The sequence below is a fragment of the Dryobates pubescens genome, chromosome 14 (genome assembly GCF_014839835.1).
Source record: "Dryobates pubescens isolate bDryPub1 chromosome 14, bDryPub1.pri, whole genome shotgun sequence".
NCBI classification, from domain to species: Eukaryota; Metazoa; Chordata; class Aves; order Piciformes; family Picidae; genus Dryobates; species Dryobates pubescens.
In genome coordinates this window covers 8,864,205-8,881,289 of record NC_071625.1, presented here as the reverse complement: position 1 = coordinate 8,881,289, position 17,085 = coordinate 8,864,205, and the positions used below count along the sequence as shown (strand labels likewise).

Here is a 17,085-nt window from a genome sequence, read left to right as displayed (position 1 = left end):
CTCAAGATGTGCTGCTCTTTGCTTTTCTCAGAACAGGTTTTTAGAATAGAATAGAATAGAATTAACCAGGTTGGAAGAGACCTTCGAGATCATCATGTCCAACCTATCAACGTGAAAGAAGTGCAGGCAAACAGAGAGTCCCAGAGAGAGAAGCGAAAAGCAGCAGCTGAAGCTGATGGGTGACTTGCCGAGTGACAGAGCAGTTGGGCTCCTCACTGCTCTGCTACTATTTTGGAAACTTCAATAAACAGAAGAAGCCAGATCAATCTCTTAGTACTCCAGCACAAACCCTGAGGAAAACTGTTGATTTTGGTGGCAGTGGCAGCCTGAGACAACGGTTTCTCCACACACACTGTGCTTCAATTATACCTCGGGGAAACTCACCAGAAATAGCCACTGAAAACATTATTAGCAGTTCACTAATTAGGAGGTCTCAACTCCTTCGCTGGTGCAAGCTTGCACCAAGGAATTCATGCTCATGTGTGCCATGGAGAATATGACTGTACAGCTCCCCTGTGGGAGCTTTCAAGCAGCTTTAAATAAGTATGGATGTTTATATTTTTAAAAAGGGATTGGTTTTTTTGCTGCTGTCAATTATTAATGGCTTTCAGGTCAGGCTAAGGAACAATGCCAGGGATAAATTACCCTGTAGGCTATTCATATATGCTCTCCCCAATTGTTCCCTTCTCAGCTGGAGGATTCACCTCACCGTGAACTCCTCGGAAAAAAAGGACTGATGAAGCGCTGAACTCGGAGTGCCCGTTTGTTTATGCGTTGACATCTTTCCTACTTTGTCAGGTGTGTTTGATCAAAAAGAAGCAGGAAATGCATTATAATTATAAACAGATTACTGCAGGAGAAAAAGGCTGCCCTTGGAACGTGTTGTATTGTTTCATCAACGGTTACAGGGAAAAAACGCAGGCTTAACCTACCGAGCTCTTCACTAAGATCAAAGCAAAGCTGCCTGCCACCACAGGCTGCAGCAGCAGCCAGCCCTGAGCTTCAAGCAAGGGAGGTGGAAGAATGTTAAAAAGAAAATGTAATCTCATCCCTTCAATTATATATATATAAATTTTTTTTTTTTGCCTAAAACTTTTCCCCTAGTACCAAAATGACTCAAACATCAAATATTTGCAGTTAAAATTAATAGAATTAGTGATGAACCCAGCTGAGAACATGGTAATTAGGACCCAGTCCAAAGCCCATGGAGAGACTTATTGTTTTCAGTGGGATCTGGCTTGGGATTCTGGTGAGCCAAAGCAAAGATGGAGCTACAGCATAACCCAAGGACATCCTTCAGGCTTTGCATATGACCTTGCTCAAGCTTGTAAGCATTCCTTAATCTCAAACACAGATGAACCCAAGTCAGGAATCTGCTGCTGCTGTGAAAAGCAAAAGTTGTTCTGTGCTGTGAAACAGGGAGTGCTGTAGGTAACATGCAGAAAGGGTTTATTGCCCTTCTCAGCACTGGGAAGCTGAGCCAAGGCCCTACACTTAAAAAAAAACCCCAAACCAAAACAACAACCAAAAAACCCCAAACCCAAACAGACAAACTGGAAATTGCCCAGAAGAGAGCAACAAAAATGATCAGAGGTCTAGAAAACATGACTTATGAGGAAAGACTGAATGGGCTGGGTTTGTTTAGTCTCTGTGAGGATGGCAGAAGGTACAGAAAAGAAGATTTAGGATAAATAGTATTAAAAGCTGTGAGGTTTATAATGCACTCAAGTATGTTGCTTTGGGAGGCAATAGAGTGTTTCTCATGAGAGAATTTAAACATGTTGGACAAGTACCTGCCACAAGGGACTGGTTAATTCACTGTCCCGTGGAGTTGCTGCTTTCAGCCATGTAGTCCTACAGTTTCCTGCTTGGGAAAGTCCCCTCCTGACACCAGAGGAAGGGATACCTTGGTCAGTCTTTGCTAGAAGTGCTTTCACCCTTAGCACCTCTACGTAGGACAACTGCAAAGCAATTGAGATGTATTTGGGATTGCTTTGGGTGGAGCAGGTGGTGGCCTGAGCCTGATTAGAAAGGCAGCATCCATTCTCCCCATAGTGTCTGCCCCAGGGGCTGCATACCCCCTGCCCTGAAGCTGTGTATGCTGCTGCCTGTCATCAAGCGACTGCCAGCCCTTGTCTGCCTTGGTAACACTGTTCTCTGCTCTCAACCCTGTTTGCAAAGGGCCTCCAAAGCTTTTGTCAGAGTTTGTGTAAAAACTGACCACAAGACCAGAAACCAGGCATTCTATTTGCTACCCAGAAAACTCAAATTCCTTGAATTATTATGAATTAATTATGAATTAAGGAGTTTGTGAAAGGAGGGAGCACAGGGCTGCAGCCAAAGCAGAGCTGGCTATAGCCCTTGGCATCTCCAAGGACTTGGAGGCGACATGAGGGCTCCCCAAGGGCCCGGGGAAGGATGCTGTGCTCATCACTGCTGCCACCCTGCCTCTGCTCTGCACTCCCCATTTCCTGCTCGGCTACAGCTGTGCGAGGTACTATTTGGTCCCTGCATGAATGCTGAGAAAATCACTAGTTATATGATACAGGAACAAAAAAAAAATCTGTTTGCTTCCAAGTGTAAGCCAATGACTGTGGCAATGGTTTGCAAACATGGAGTTATGGCCCCAAGTCAGCTTTTTTTTCCCCTTCAGTTCTGGGTACAGTCACGAGTCTGGCAGGAATCCACGTCAGCTAAAACGCGTAGAAACAACTGGTGTCTCCTGGAGTTTTGGAGCCAAGTGGAGTCAAACAGGAAAGAGTTTGGGAAGCTGGCACTGAGGGGTTATGAATAAATATCTCCCTGGGGCAGATTTTCCATAATTGGTCATGACAAGGCTTCTTTCTCCAGAGAGCTGGAGCTGGCATGTGAGGAAGCAAAATGAATCACTGCTCTGGTCCAATTTGGCAAGTGCCATGATTTAGCCCTGATTTGCATGGTGAGGAGATGATGATATAGACTGAAAGACAGAGGAGAAACACAGCCAAAGGCTTCTGAGCTGGAAAAAGAGTTTGGGTTCCCACTCATTTTTTGCAGATTTACTCAGATCCTTAGAAGGAAACTCTGTCAAAAAACATTGGTACAAACCCAATTCCCTTTACCAGCAGTGGAACAATGGGGACTCCTGAACACAAAGCTCTTACAAACAATAACTATTTTATTTTGCATTGTTAAAACAATGGTTGATATGCAATTTTTACTTCCAGGTCCCCACTTCAGTAACTATTTCTCTCACCTTTCTGCCTCCAGAAACACATTTATGGGAGAGATCTTGGCAGTTGGAGCTTGTATCCTGCAATGTGGTGGTGACCACATGGCCACACAGCCTTCTGTGAAGAGGAGAGTTGAGCATGCTTTCCTCATGCCCCTGCGGAAAAGTCCCACTTTCTTTCAAATATGAGGAAAAAGAGGTGTTGTTTCTACCACCTTTTTTTTCTGGATGGTGGTCACACGTGCTATCTTTAAAGCTCCTTGCTATCTCAGCAGTCTTACCAAGCCTGGTGACCTGGCAGCAGCTCCCAACCTATTCAGTATGTGATGATTAATCCCCTCCCTTTAAAAATATGCACTTAGTGGCAGAACCCCACAGAAATATTGGTGGAGCCAGAGCTGCTTTGCCAAGTGGCAAACTTTGACTTTCTCTTCTTGGAAAGCTGGTTTCCTGTCACTGGTTTTCTCTCACTGCTGTTTTCCAGTGGTTTGGAGAGAGGAGGAACAGCAAAAAAATTTAATTCCTCTCAAATACCTCTTCTCTTTTACATCCTCTTTCCCCCAAGTGTCCTCTCTGATATTCCAGATTTCAGGAATTCCATCAAAGGGCTTCCTAACTGCCATCCCTGATGCAGAAGGAGAAGCAAGTTCCCTGCAAAACAGGATCCCTCAAAAAAAGAAGACACGATCCTCATTTCCATCCCACCTTCTCCTCTCCTTCAGAGAGTAAGTAGGCTGATGGAACAAAAACCTTTCCTGCACTGTCACGGAGTGGTAGCTCAGAGAAGTCAAATCTGCATCTTGTAGCAGTGTCAGAGCTCAGATCAAAGCATCAGCCTTTTTTGCTAATTTCTAGTTTGATGTTAGGAACATTAAAAATATGCAATCATCATATGTTATACATCTTATGAGATGACTACCACAGCTAACACAGGTAGCTGCTCTTGGGCCGACTACACGAATGGAACTTGGGGCTTTATATTCTAAACATGGAAATGTTGGTCAGCACTGAGCAGCAAAGGCTAGTGGCACAGAGTTGAGTTGACAAGCCAACACATGCAGTTACCCAGCTCTTACTTTCCCTGGAGATACCATCATTCTTATTCACTGTTCATTTTAAAGTCTGTACAAGGCCAAATCCTGCACCAGGTTCTTGTCCAGAAGATGTCTTTTCCCTGTTTTGTACTGAGAGTCCAGGTGAGTCCCCCAGGCTGGACCTAGCAGCGCCATGGTCCATACTCATCAGGTGAATACGGCATGAACACCAAGCTCTTGCCCTTTTGGCATAGCATTTGGGGAATGACTAATGCCATTGGCATCTTTGAGGTCAGGAGTTTGTGAGACCCCATGAGGATTCCCCCTGTACTCTCGACAGAGCTAGGTGGGTCCTTTAAGGAAAGCACAAAATGTCTTTGGAAGTATCAAAGGTTATTTAGAGAAGGTTAGAACTAGGAACACACTGGAGCGTAAGGCACCCATGGTCAAAGAGTTTGTGTGGCAGTTTTCCCTTTGGAGTCCACGTATCAGTCTCTGGATCATAGCAATCTAAAGAATCCAAGTCCTCGATGACATTGCCTGTGGTGAGGCATCGTCCTCCTGTGACATACAGCTTGCTCTTGATGATGGTGGCCCCATGATGCATTCGCCTGTCCTTCATGTCCGCACATTTAACAAACTTGTTGCCTTTTGTATCATAAGCTATTATTCTCCGGGTGTACCCTAAGTGCAAAGCCAGACGTGGAAGAGACAGATAGGAATTAGAGCTTATGGTGAGCAGAAGGAATGATAATTTATTTCCTGGAAGTCTTCAATAAAACCTTTTACACTGGTACATAATCTGGCAGAATTAATATATCTAAGATGGGAAGTGATAGCGTATCACAAGAATCCCTTCCTCTTTGTCCCCACCCTTTCTCATTGCACCTTGGCAGCCAAGTCTTGATGAGCAGCATAAAATCCATCTAACCAGGCAAGCAACCTGTCAAACACAGTTGGAACTTGCGGTTTCTGCACATGCCCTCAAATGTCTCAAAGTATTTCTTTCCACCCAACAGACTCCTAAGGCTTCACTTGGAAATGCAGAAAGCAAAGGCACGTGGGAATGCAGCAACAATGCCTTGCTGGATTGGAGTTGTAGCTGTCTACTGAATGGAGCTGGGTACTCAACAGCACAGTGTTCACTGTTGCTCACTCCTCTCCCAAAACCCTCGGTGCCACAACCGTTCTGGCCACCATTCCAGTGATCCAATGGACAGCTCTTCCACTGAAGGCTGATGTAACCTCACATCTGCTGAGAGGTAAGGGCTGGTAAAATAGTCATTTCCCTGGAGCAATGTAGGTGTGGAAGCTTGGTACCCAGCAATACCTTGCCCAGGTACCCCTGTAGATGATCAAGAGTGCCCATTGCAAACAAACAGCTTTGGACCATGTTTTGCAAGCCTTCAAGACAAATTCCCTAACAAAAATCAAGGCCTGTATTGCTTAAGCCTACCCACTCCCCTTTGTTATGATGTGATCAGCCATGCACAGAGGACCCAAAATGTGATGAAAGCTGTTTTTAAGAGAAAATATTTCTGTGGGTTTTACTGTTGTTGATAAACTAAGAGTGTTTGGCCAATGTTTTGGCATGGCAGCTGCTAAATAAAACCTGACCATGGTGAGTTTCTCTACTTCCAAGAAAAATGAAAGATGTTCAAAGTTAACACGATTTTCTGTGGCTTGTGTTAGATAAATAAAATATAAATTGAGAACTTAAGCTTGGCAGCAGCAGGCTTGGGTCAGTACAGGCCCTTCAGATTAATGCATTTGAAGAGAGTTGAAAACAGTACTTTTGGCACTATGGTCTGCAGTCTGGCTGATGTCACAGAAGGCTGATAGTCTTGGACTTTTTGATTCAGCTTTTCTCTGTTCAGAGTAGCAGTGGTCTCCCATTGAGAGAAGCCACCATGTTTGAGTCCTGTGTAATTTGGGTTCAGACCTCTGCTCTGCTGAAGCTTCCCACCACCTCCTTTTCCCTTAAATAATCTAACACATGCTTCCTTGTGCCAGCCTGTGGTCAGGGGAGCTGCATTAAGGACTATAAAGTGTACAACTACCAATGATGTGACCTACCAAAGTACCATGGGCAGAGGCTGATCCTCATGTAGAAAGCTTTCCCTTTCAGTGTTTCATGTCCTTCTCAGGACATTTCACAATTACCCCCAGGAGGCACCTACAGGACCAACTGATCCCTTGTAGCCCTGTAGCCCACCCATCCCAACAAGCTGTTCACGGACTTGTGCTAACTGTGCTCTCCACCCTTCCTAAGAGAGCAATCAGGGAGGACCAGGCTGTGAGTTTGCAGGGGGGCAGCAGGACCCCCATGCTGTTGGCTTCATCCCTTCTGCAGAGCAGTAACTTGTATTTGCTTTACCCCAGTGTCGTTCCCCATCTGCACCCCCCAGTGCAAGGTCCTGCTACTTGTATTAAGAAGGTGCCCTGTGGAGAACTCGTCCTCACTTACACAGGCATGGACACAGTCCTCCTTCCCTTTTCAAGCTCCACATCCCATCTAAGGGAGCACCCCAAGAAAGAAGGCTGCAAAATCCCGTAAGATCTGAGCTTGGGGAGGTGAGAGGGAGGGTGAAACAGAGTCCTTACCACCTACGATGATAATCTGGTCTCCAATCACAACAGCTGGTGCACAGACATTCTTCACCACTCTGGTCTCCATCCGAAACCACATATTCCTGGAGACATGGTAGACCTGACAAATAAATAATGATACACATGCAGATGTTTATGTTGCACTTGAATTGGCAGTTGTCATTGCAGAGGAACTTAGGGGTTTTATTTTGTGCTAATGAATACAGTCCTCTGGCTTGAACTGCTGAAAATTCAACAATTTATTCCCTTTTTTTCTTCCCCTCCCCTAATGTGTCCCCTTGGAAAGCATTCTAATTCTCCAGACTTGTCTGCCCAGGAGATGCTAGCACATGCACTAAGGCAGAGTGTATCTGACATATGCAGTCTTCTTGGCTGTAAATCTCTGTGTGGCCATTAAATCACTGTAACTCCTGGAAAATGCTCTCCCAAAGCACAAGGTATTTATCTTTCCAGTTATTCTGTGTATTCCTACCTTACCCTTAACAATTTCCCTCGTGCTCTCCCAAAGCATGAGGCATTTAATTTATTTTTCCAGTTATTCTGTGTATTCCTGCCTTACCCTTAACAATTCCCTGGGCAATCAAACCTCAACTTCACCCAGCTCTGCTGGCAGCCACTGTCTTTGCCCAGCTGCTCTGTTTATGCTGGTGGCTGGCATGCACTCGGATTGGCAAAGGGACTTGTTGATGTGACTTAGAGTGGTATCTAAGTCATCAATTTATGTGAGAAAAAGAGCTGTTGCCAGATGATGATCACTCAGTCATCTGGATGTGGGCATCACAAACTTTTATGCCATGTCATCCGCTTCTTAATATAGCAAATATCTCTAGGACATCTCCACACTACCTGATAAATACATTTACTTCCCCCTGATAACCAAGTACTGTTATCACTGTAAGGAAGTATCGATGTGCTGGCTGCTATCTTAGCCTAAAGCAGTGGAAAACACTCACAGGGAAAGCGACATTACAGCAGTGCTAAAGCATCAAATCGGCTAAGGACAGATTTTTGTGTATTTTTTTCCTTCTCATAGAGTGTAACTGCAGAAAGCAGGCACAGAGCCAGCAACATGTGGCAGGACTCACATTTTAACACAGCTGTTTATAAGAAATAACTGTAAGTCCTGGCCCTTTGATGAGTTGAAATCTAATTGCTCTAATGATCACCAATCTTTGCTTTTGCTGCGAGTGAGCAAGTGCATGGCTGAGACCCCAGCTCAGCTGCCAAGTGGAAGGCACTGATTTGAGTGAGATTGGCTACAGGCATGGAGCTGGGCAGGGAGGTCAGCTGCTGCCTACCATAGCATCACCTGCAGCAGCCCTGGTTCCAGTGCCCACCAGCAACAGAGCTGACTGACATCCAAAGAAGCACCTCAGGGCTTCTGCCTGAAAAAAACTTAAAGGGAAAATGCTCTTTGCAGACTTCTTTGAAGCCATGTGCCAACTCATCCTTTCTGCAACTCACAATAAAGGTGTGTTTTTTTAGGGGGGTGATTTCCTCAGGAGGGTGGGGAACTGCTGAATACTTCAGATGAAACCATCTGTGACAAGCAGGACTGATCATTACCTGGATCAGCCGAACAGGGTTTTGCATAACATCTTCTCCCCCAAAGAGGTAGACCCTCTGATCTTTGGCAGCAACAGCAGGGTGAAGGACAGCAACAGGCATGCTCGCCATGCTCTCACAGATGTTGTAAATGCTGTCATATCTTTCCACAGAATTCAGGATTTCCTGGTTTTTGCCTATTCCACCAAATGATAAGATATAATTTTTGTATGCCAAGCTCCTGTGGGAGTAACGTGGCACCAACATGTGCTCAACCAACCTCCACTGATTGAGTTTAAGGGAGTAAATGTAAATATTATCACTGACTGGGCTTTTCTTATTGCTAACAGGCATCCCTCCGAGCACATAAATATTGCTGTGCAAGCTCACTGCAGAGGCTTTGTACAGGCGTGTGGGAAGTTTGGCCAGGCTTAGCCATTGGTTTGTCTTGTCATCATAGAGCAGGACATCTCTTGTTGTCTGCTGGCTGTCCTTCCTGCCACCGATGATGACGAGGAACTCTTGGTTGGAGTACCTGCGAGGAACATGCACCATGGGCTTGATGTCAGGCACATTGGTGCTATAAAAGGAAAACATATGTCTCCAGGCTGACTCAAGGATGCTCCTACAAGTGGGTGAGGACTGAATAAGGGAGTCATTGGCAATGAAGTGGAAGAGGAAAGTTGGATGGACGTACTGAAGCCGGACCTTCTTGAACAACTCTTGGATATAGCCTTGTCTTGCCTGAAGGTCATGCCGGATCCAGACCATCAGTGCCTCAAAGACCTGCTCCTCTTCCCCACAGAGTTCATCATCCCCAAGGTACTCAATGAGCTCCAAGGGACAAAGGTCCTTCAGTTCCTCAGAAGAGGCCACCTGAGGAAAGCATTTCAAAGCCATAGTCTTGGCTTTCTTATTCAGGCTTTGGCAGTTCAAGACCTTTGCCAATCTGATCATGCTCAGACAGTTGTCAGGAGTCAGCTTGTCTTGAAGGTAAGCGGAGCAGGCCTCAAACAGTTTATCATACTGAAGCATGGAGGCTGTCTCCAACAGGCACAGGACATTCTCGGTGGATATAAGAATCTCCCCTGTGTAAATGTAAAGGATAATCTGATCCAAAATCTCAGCATCAATGCCCTTCAGGATGACTTTAGCCTGACGACTCTCTCTGAAGTCATTACAGAACATTGCCTTGAAGTATGGACTGCTGGAAGCCAGCACGTTTCGGTGGCAGGGGATTTCAAAGCCCCCAGAGCAGAGGGTAACATCAGTCAACATCCCGCTCTGACGCAGAGCATTCAGCTGCATCAGCAGTTCAGAGGAGAAGTCTTGGTCTTTGAAGAGAAGCTCCTCAGCGGATCCTTTCTCCATAGCAGAACAGGAGAGAGACAAATGCTGTACTTGGCAGGAAAAAAAAAAATCATAGGAGCTTTTATTGGACTATCCAGATCCAAGGGAGCACATTGGGACTTTGATGTTGCTCTAGATATCCATTCACTGTTATGCATAAAAATGGAACACGAGTGAAGCACAGTGGGAAAATAATAAAGAAGCTAAAAGGTCGTTAAGACCCTTTAAAAGTTTCATAAAGTTATCAGATAGGTTGCAGCTCTGAGGTCAGCACTGCCTGGGTCCCTGGCAAGAAGCAAAAGCACTGAAGTTATCTCACTGATCTGAGATGAAAGCTGGACAGCTGAAGCAATTGGTTTGCTCATTTTCATCACGTTGAATAAATGCACTTAGACATTTATTCACTGTTTTAACGTATTAGCAGTTTAGTAGCTTGCGCCTCTTTCCCCTACAGTTAGTCACTCCCAAAGAATGTAAATCTGGCAAAGCTGAACTCTGCAGCAGGACAAACGAAACCCTGGAGACTGGGAATCTGCATTAAAACGGTTATTTATTAACTCAGCTTAGCTGTGGGGGGTTTTATGTTAATCAGACACACAATGACTAAATTAAGTACCAGGCAGAACAGTATGATGAGCATCTATTGTCATGGCTAACTGCTCAACCTGCAGTGAAACGGTAGGGTAGAAACGTTTACCTTCTGTGGTCCTTCACTGCATGCATTTACTCTCTGTCGTTTATTCTCTGCTGAGATTTTCCATAGCTAGAGCCTGGATAAAAACCTATAAACCCACGGGAGGTTTCTTTCAGTAGGTAAGTGATTCATAGAGGGTGATTTCTGGACGTGTTTATTCTGCAGTCACTTTTGCCGCTCTCGGGAGCTGTGCGCAGGAGCGGTGGGGCGGAGGGGCATTGTATACATTCCAGCGCTAAGAATAGGAGCGCTCGGGCTTCTCGCTCTTATCACATGTGACGCCGTCGCTGCCTTTTGCAATGACCTGGCCAGGACTGAGCATGCCCCGGTGCTGTTTTTCTGGCAAATGCTTACACACAATAAATAGACACGGAGAGGAAAGTTCACTTATAAAAGTCCTGGCTGTCTGCTTGGAAACAGTGGCAGGACCCTGTCCCAAAGTGCCTGGGAACTCTAGAAGCCTGTAAACAGTCTGCAATGCCTTGTGCTAGGTAATACACTGTCACCGTAGTTTCATGGAGAAGGAGGGAAGAGAGAAGGGCTTCCAGGGACCCCAGTGGGGTGGACCGTGTCTCCACCTTATGGAGAGATAGAATAGAATAGAATTAACCAGGTTGGAAAAGACCTTCGAGATCATCAAGTCCAACCCATTGCCCAACACCATCTAATCAACTAAACCATGGCACTGAGCACCCCATCCAGTCTCCTTCTAAACACCTCCAGTGATGGTGACTCCACCACCTCCCTGGGCAGCCCATTCCAATGGGCAATCACTCTCTCTGTGAAGAACTTCTTCCTAACATCCAGCCTAAATCTCCCCTGGCACAGCTTGAGACTGTGTTCTGGTGCTGGTTGCCTGGAAGAAGAGACCAACCCCAACCCGTCTACAACCTCCCTTCAGGTAGTTGTAGAGAGCAATAAGGTCTCCCCTGATCCTCCTCTTCTCTAGACTAAGCAACCCCAGCTCCCTCAGCCTCTCCTTATAGGGCTGGGAAGCATTGTCCATTGCAGTCTGGTGGGAGATGCTGATGTACTGGGCCCCTGCACCTAGGGAAGGGAGAGTCCAGCTACCTTTGCCAAGCAGAGTTCCTTCTTGGAAGTTCCCTCTTGGAGCAGTTTATGATGATGCTTAATGTTTCATACAGAAAATAGCTGACTGTGGCCTCTTGTGTAAGGGCCTCAGCTCTCTGAATCTATTAGCAAAGAATTTCTTGAGTGGGTGGCTTGAGGTGGGAGGACTGCAAAAGGTTGTGGAAGTGAGTGCAGCAAGCTGGAATCTAGAGTGACAGGTCCTAGAGTAGCTCTTAGGTCCCCAGGGCAGACACCTCAATGAGGTTCCTAAGTGCAGATGCCTGCACATTAGCAGAGTGTTCAAGCTCCTTTTGCAGGCAATGAAACCTAGACAGTACAACTGAGCCTGCCATGTTATTCAGGTCATCAGAGGTAGGTGAACAGTCCTCCAGGCACTGCTAGGTATCCACAGTCGCTCAGCTGCCTCACTCATATGCAGGTGTCCCTGTTTAACACTTCTATGTTGGTATCTATGATGATAGGCCTAAATTCAGTCCCAGAGCTGGGACCAGATAAGCATTTCATTCCTGTGGAGGATCCTCCACTAGTGCCCATCTGGGCTCTCCAGCAGTTCCAGTGCAATGTGTCCCAGCTCTGTGCTGGTTTCCTGGGTGTTTCAAGAAAAATGGCATTGGCTGCCCATGTCTGGGTAACTGGATTTGGCCTCTCCTCTGTGCTGAAATTCCTCCTTCTATTCTGAGATGGGAGTGAATCCAAAATGTCATTTCTGAGCATCACTACCACAGGGAAACATAAGGTTAAAGCAAAACTCCTTCATGTATTTTCAAAGCCAGAGCTCACGGGTGAGTCATGTCTGCTTCTAGTCACAGTGAGGCAGATGAGCGAGAAACCGTTGGGAGCCACAGTGCCCTTATGTCAACTCCTGCGCTGCACTGGTGTTTGCAGCACTCCATATGTTCCTGCCTCCATGTCCATGGCCTAGCAGACTGCAGGCATGGGGGCAGTCTGTTCCTCCAAATACAGCAGCTTCGCATCCTGGGGCATGCGGTGTGTGGCCTTTCCCAGAGACTGTTCAACGCAGCATAGCAACATGGTGGAATACCTGAGGCTAGACAAAACCAGGAAGGCACAGACCCATATTAAAAAGAGGGTTGAATTGGGCTGGAATATCTTTTTGGAGGCTGTGCCATATTCCCTTCATGAACAAACTGTGGGTGTGTGAATGGCCAGGCAAGGTGAGGGGTGGGAAAGGCAGAAGTCCCTGCACTTGAGTGCTGTGGGTAACTCACTTTAAAAGATAAACATGGCAATGTGCAGCCTTTTGCCTCTGCTGGAGTGGAGAGACAATCTAGAGGATGATGTTGGGGCTCTGGGGGAAAATGCACCCTCCCTGTCCTGCTCCCTGCCACCGCTGCCTCACCAGCTGGCCATGATCATACTATAAATATTTAGAGTGGCATTAAAAACTCAAAGGAGAATTTTTCTCTCCTCATCCAGAGAACATTACTTACCCAAACAAAACGCCCTCTCCCTTTCTTGCTTGCTCTGGATGTATACGCTCTCATTATAGTCTGTTTTGATGAATGATTTAGTTTTAGATCTCTGTTCTGGCTCTAACTCTTTGCTGCCTGTTTAGTTCTGCCTCTTCCTGGCAGTGGCTCTGAATTATTTTTTTAACCCTTGGAGAAACAAATGATGCTATGTGACTTCACTAATGACACTGTTTTATGGGGTCAGGAAGGGGTAGGTGGGATGTTCTTTTGCTTTACATACTGATAAATGTGGCATTTATTTAGAAGATCCCAGGCTCGAGGGCTTTGCACAGTTATGCAAACTCCTGCTATCCCAGAGTACAGCATGTGCTGTTTAAATAGCTTATTGCTCTCGGGGGGGTTGCTGCTCCCTGCTGAGTCCCCACACAGGTCCCTGCCAATTTGAGGGCCAAGGCTCCCAAGCCGAAGCTCCTGCTTTACGCTCTCTCTTTTCTCTTTCCCAGAGGTTATGGTTCCAGACACATCTCCAACCAAGTGGGCACATCAGCACTGCTTAGTTAGGATTTCCTTTATAAACAAACAGAAGTATTTTTTCATGGAGTATCCTAGAACAGTATGTCCTATGTAGCCCCTACTGCTGCAGTATGACTACCAGTGAGAGGGAGAAGCTGTTTCTTCTGTGGGACAGTGTAAGTTGTTTGAGAAAGTCTCTTTCTGAATGAGTTCTTGAGGCATGTTTCCTAGGGTGGCACACTATTGGCTGAAGCAGGCCTGAGTAGACTTTTCCTGGAAGGACAAAGTGTTGCATTAACCACAGGAGTGGGATGTTGGATGCATGATGAGGCTGGTCTGAAAGTGGGCTCATTTACCCAGCAGTACTTTGGGATATGGGGGTACAGGTCCTCAAATAGCCCTTGAGGGAGCCTGGAGCCATTGGGGACTGTTAAAAAGAGCAGCCCTCCACAGCTGATGCTGTGTGAACTCCATCAGTGGCCAGCTTCTAGAAAATGGAAATGTGTACTGAAGAGCAACCACTTTTCTGCAACACTCTGCAATTCAGCCTGCCCCTTCTCCTCTCCCTCCTTAAGTGTTTGGGATTGCTCAATTTTGAAACTAGGATGGCTGAACCTTTGGTCTGACCCTGAGGAGCTCAGCTTATGTTTTAATGTAATGGAATGATGAAATGTCTGTTATCATTCACTAAGCAACAGAGTGGAAAAAAGCTGTAATCTAATCGTCCAGCAGACAGGTGCACAGAGAAGATTGGTGATGTCAGACAACTTCTAAAACTCATACACTGATCCTATTACAATTCAGGTGAAAATGAACAAACAGAGATAATGAAAAGAGGACTGTTTAAGGAAGAGACTTCACTGAGTTTATTCAGTGTTATGTGCACTGCCTTGATGACTACCAGCCCCCAGAGTTATCAGGAGACAGACTGACCCTTTCCCCAAATTTACAGTCAAAATAGACAGAGGGACAAGCAAAAACATTCCTTATTATGGTCTTTATAAAACTGGGAGAGGGAACAAAATCTAGAATTAGCATTCCTCATTGTAAAAAGAGGCAATTAGAGGGATCATAATTAAACAGATGCCATGAGTTGGAGAGTGTGAGAAAAAGATACTCCAAGAAGGAGCAGTGGCTGGCTGGAGTGGAAGCCTTCAGCCCAGGATGGGAGAGCAGCCAGCATTGCCTGAGATGCTGCACGCCCTGGCAGTGTGGAGCTTGGTTGGTGGGCCCTGACCAGGGTAAGATGGGCACCTGACACTATTTTGATAGTGGAGGGAAGAGAACATACAGAGTAATGTGTTGAAGAATGATTAGATTTATGTGTTGTATATTCACACATGTGTGTAAATGTATATAATGAATAAGTGCACTCAGAGAGCAAACATACCTCAATATTAGCAAGTCACTATCAAAAGATAGCTCAACATGTATGTCTGTAACTCACCTACTTGATAGTACACCTAACACCACATGTGATGTCTGGGCCAGACCTGTGAAGCAAATCTTTCCCTACATGCAGCACCCTGTTTTGGACTTATTCTGATACTCCCCACCGAAGCACCACCCCAAGTCCTGTCCGTGCTCCTATCCAGCTGGAGCCCAGTGTGGACTTTTTGCTTCATTGAATCGGGAAGAAATGTCCTCTAGCTCCCTGGTTGACACCTCAGGTTCACTGAAGGGAATCAAACTCCCCAGGCTAGCAAGTAGTGGAGAAGATACTGAAAAGTAAACAGAATCCAGTGTGAATATGAGGAATTGATGGATAATCGTGACAATAAGATGAAGTCCTTCATGTTACTTCAGGCAACAGAAATACAATGACTATTCTACACAGCACTGACAAATGTATTCTCCTGCTCAAAAACTCCCTAATTCGCCTAGAATCATGAGAAGATTGAATGGGAAGATGTCAGGACCTCACCTAATGAAACCTCCTCCTCACAGCAGGGCTAGCCTCAGAGTTAGACCATGCTGCTCAGGGACTTGTCTAGCTGAATTTCTGAAATCTTGAAAGATGGAGATTTCACAATCTCTCCAGACAGCCTGCCCCAGTCCCAAATCACTCTCCTGGTAGAAGATTTTTTTCCTGTATGTCAAATAGGAATTTCCTTTGTTGCAATTTGTCAATGCTGCCTCTTGCCCACAAAGAAGTCTGCTAACTTCCTTCTGCTGTTACTGGTTGCCAACTATCTGGTCTTCTTCCTGAAGTCCAGATACGCTTATGGTCCTTCTCTCTCCTTCCTCTGTAACTGTTGCACTACTCATTTTAACTGCTCAGGAAACATGACTTCCCTGAGTTATCTGTCACCATAGCTGTTGTTCACATTAGTGTGATACTTAATTCTGAACCAAAGCTTAGTTTAAGACCTGACTGAATTTGCATTTAGCTCTGATTTTGTAGGCAAGGCGACAGACTACATTTGTAGACGCTGATACGAAACCTGAACTTGAATTTTGAACCCCTGACAAACTTTTGCTATAGAGGCATTAGGGACAAGTTATATTTTGACATCATTGGAGATGCAGATCAACTTCATAAGTGTCACTGCTGTCACTGTATGTATTGTGTACAGATAGAGAGATATTGCATGTAATTCAATAATGACTTTGACCCAGTATGTGTGGGTGTGAAGATGTGTGGGCTCCTGGCTTGGTTTCAGGACAGTCTCTAATTAAAGAGTGAAAGATTAAGATGAAAGCAATTGTACTCTTCCTTCTTTAGTCAGAGTGACCTACTAGCGTTAATTAAAACAGTCTTCAGGCAAAAATAAATTTGGCTGCCAAAGCTGTGTGCTTCACATTAAATAAGGACATAGCTGGGTTTAAAGTGTGCTGAGCTTCTAGAGGTTTCACAGATATGATTCATATCGCTTTGGGCACTTTTGTTGGAATATTTTAAAACAAGTCCTTTGCCTAAGCCAGCCCCTGCCTCTGCATTTCAGACACTCACTGGCTTTGTCTTAAAACTGCATCATTTGAGAATGGGTACCTGCCAGCTTATCTTGGACTGAACACACAGTGTGATCCTTGGAGGATAAAATATCACTAGGAACACTGGACACTTGAGTAGATTATTCATCTATCCTTTCTATAGTCTCTGGTTACAAGAGCCCCATGGCAACAGCAACATGAAGATACACAGATCCTGCACTGCTCTGCACTTTCCAGGACTGAACATTAAAATGCCTTTGATAAAGGCAAATTTGGCATCAGATGGCTCATTTCAGGTTCAGAATCTGCCCCTGACATTTTTAGGTTGCTAGAGTTGTTGCTAAAGGAGGATCAGGACGCTAAAACACCAGAACATAACATCCTCTTACACCTGATCACATCAGGTCAGGTTATTCAGGGTTTCATCCAGTCAGATTTTGGAAACCTCTGAGGATGGTGACCATGCAGCTGTTCTGAGGCCCCATGTCTGCCTCTGTCTGACAGATCCATCTCACAAAGCCTCCTCTCTTCCCAGGGTATGCTCCTGCACCAGATCCTAGGGGACTGCAAGTATTATTTCTTTCCTCGGATGACATAGGAGATGACTATGCAGAGAGCAACTCACAGACAGGGAAATCACTCCAACCTTTCCTGATTATAGCAGGAATT

General features: G+C 45.5%; 1 protein-coding gene across 2 annotated transcripts; it reads right to left on the bottom strand.

The window, feature by feature from the left end:
* Nucleotides 1-4,493: 4,493 nt before the first annotated feature.
* On the bottom strand, nucleotides 4,494-10,562 carry KLHL38 (kelch like family member 38). 2 transcript variants are annotated; one of them, XM_054167393.1, is made up of 4 exons: nucleotides 10,448-10,562; nucleotides 8,422-9,897; nucleotides 6,850-6,955; nucleotides 4,494-4,929 (listed from the first exon to the last, which is right to left on the bottom strand). In XM_054167393.1, exons 2-4 carry the CDS (start codon nucleotides 9,769-9,771, stop codon nucleotides 4,643-4,645), a joined length of 1,743 nt encoding a protein of 580 aa, XP_054023368.1. In that variant the 5' UTR covers nucleotides 9,772-9,897; nucleotides 10,448-10,562; the 3' UTR covers nucleotides 4,494-4,642. The 2 variants fall into 2 exon arrangements, with proteins under 2 accessions (XP_054023368.1, XP_009904071.2); XM_009905769.2 differs by lacking the exon at nucleotides 10,448-10,562 and having other exon boundaries at nucleotides 8,422-10,273.
* Nucleotides 10,563-17,085: the final 6,523 nt, after the last annotated feature.

Coding starts and splice junctions, on each gene's coding strand:
- KLHL38 (XM_054167393.1), bottom strand. CDS start 9,771: ATGGAGAAAGGATCCGCTGAGGAGCTTCTCTTCAAAGACCAAGACTTC. Junction 6,956..8,421: donor ACCCTGTTCGGCTGATCCAG/GTAATGATCAGT, acceptor TTTATTTGTCAG/GTCTACCATGTCTCCAGGAA. Junction 4,930..6,849: donor CCAGATTATCATCGTAGGTG/GTAAGGACTCTG, acceptor CTTTGCACTTAG/GGTACACCCGGAGAATAATA.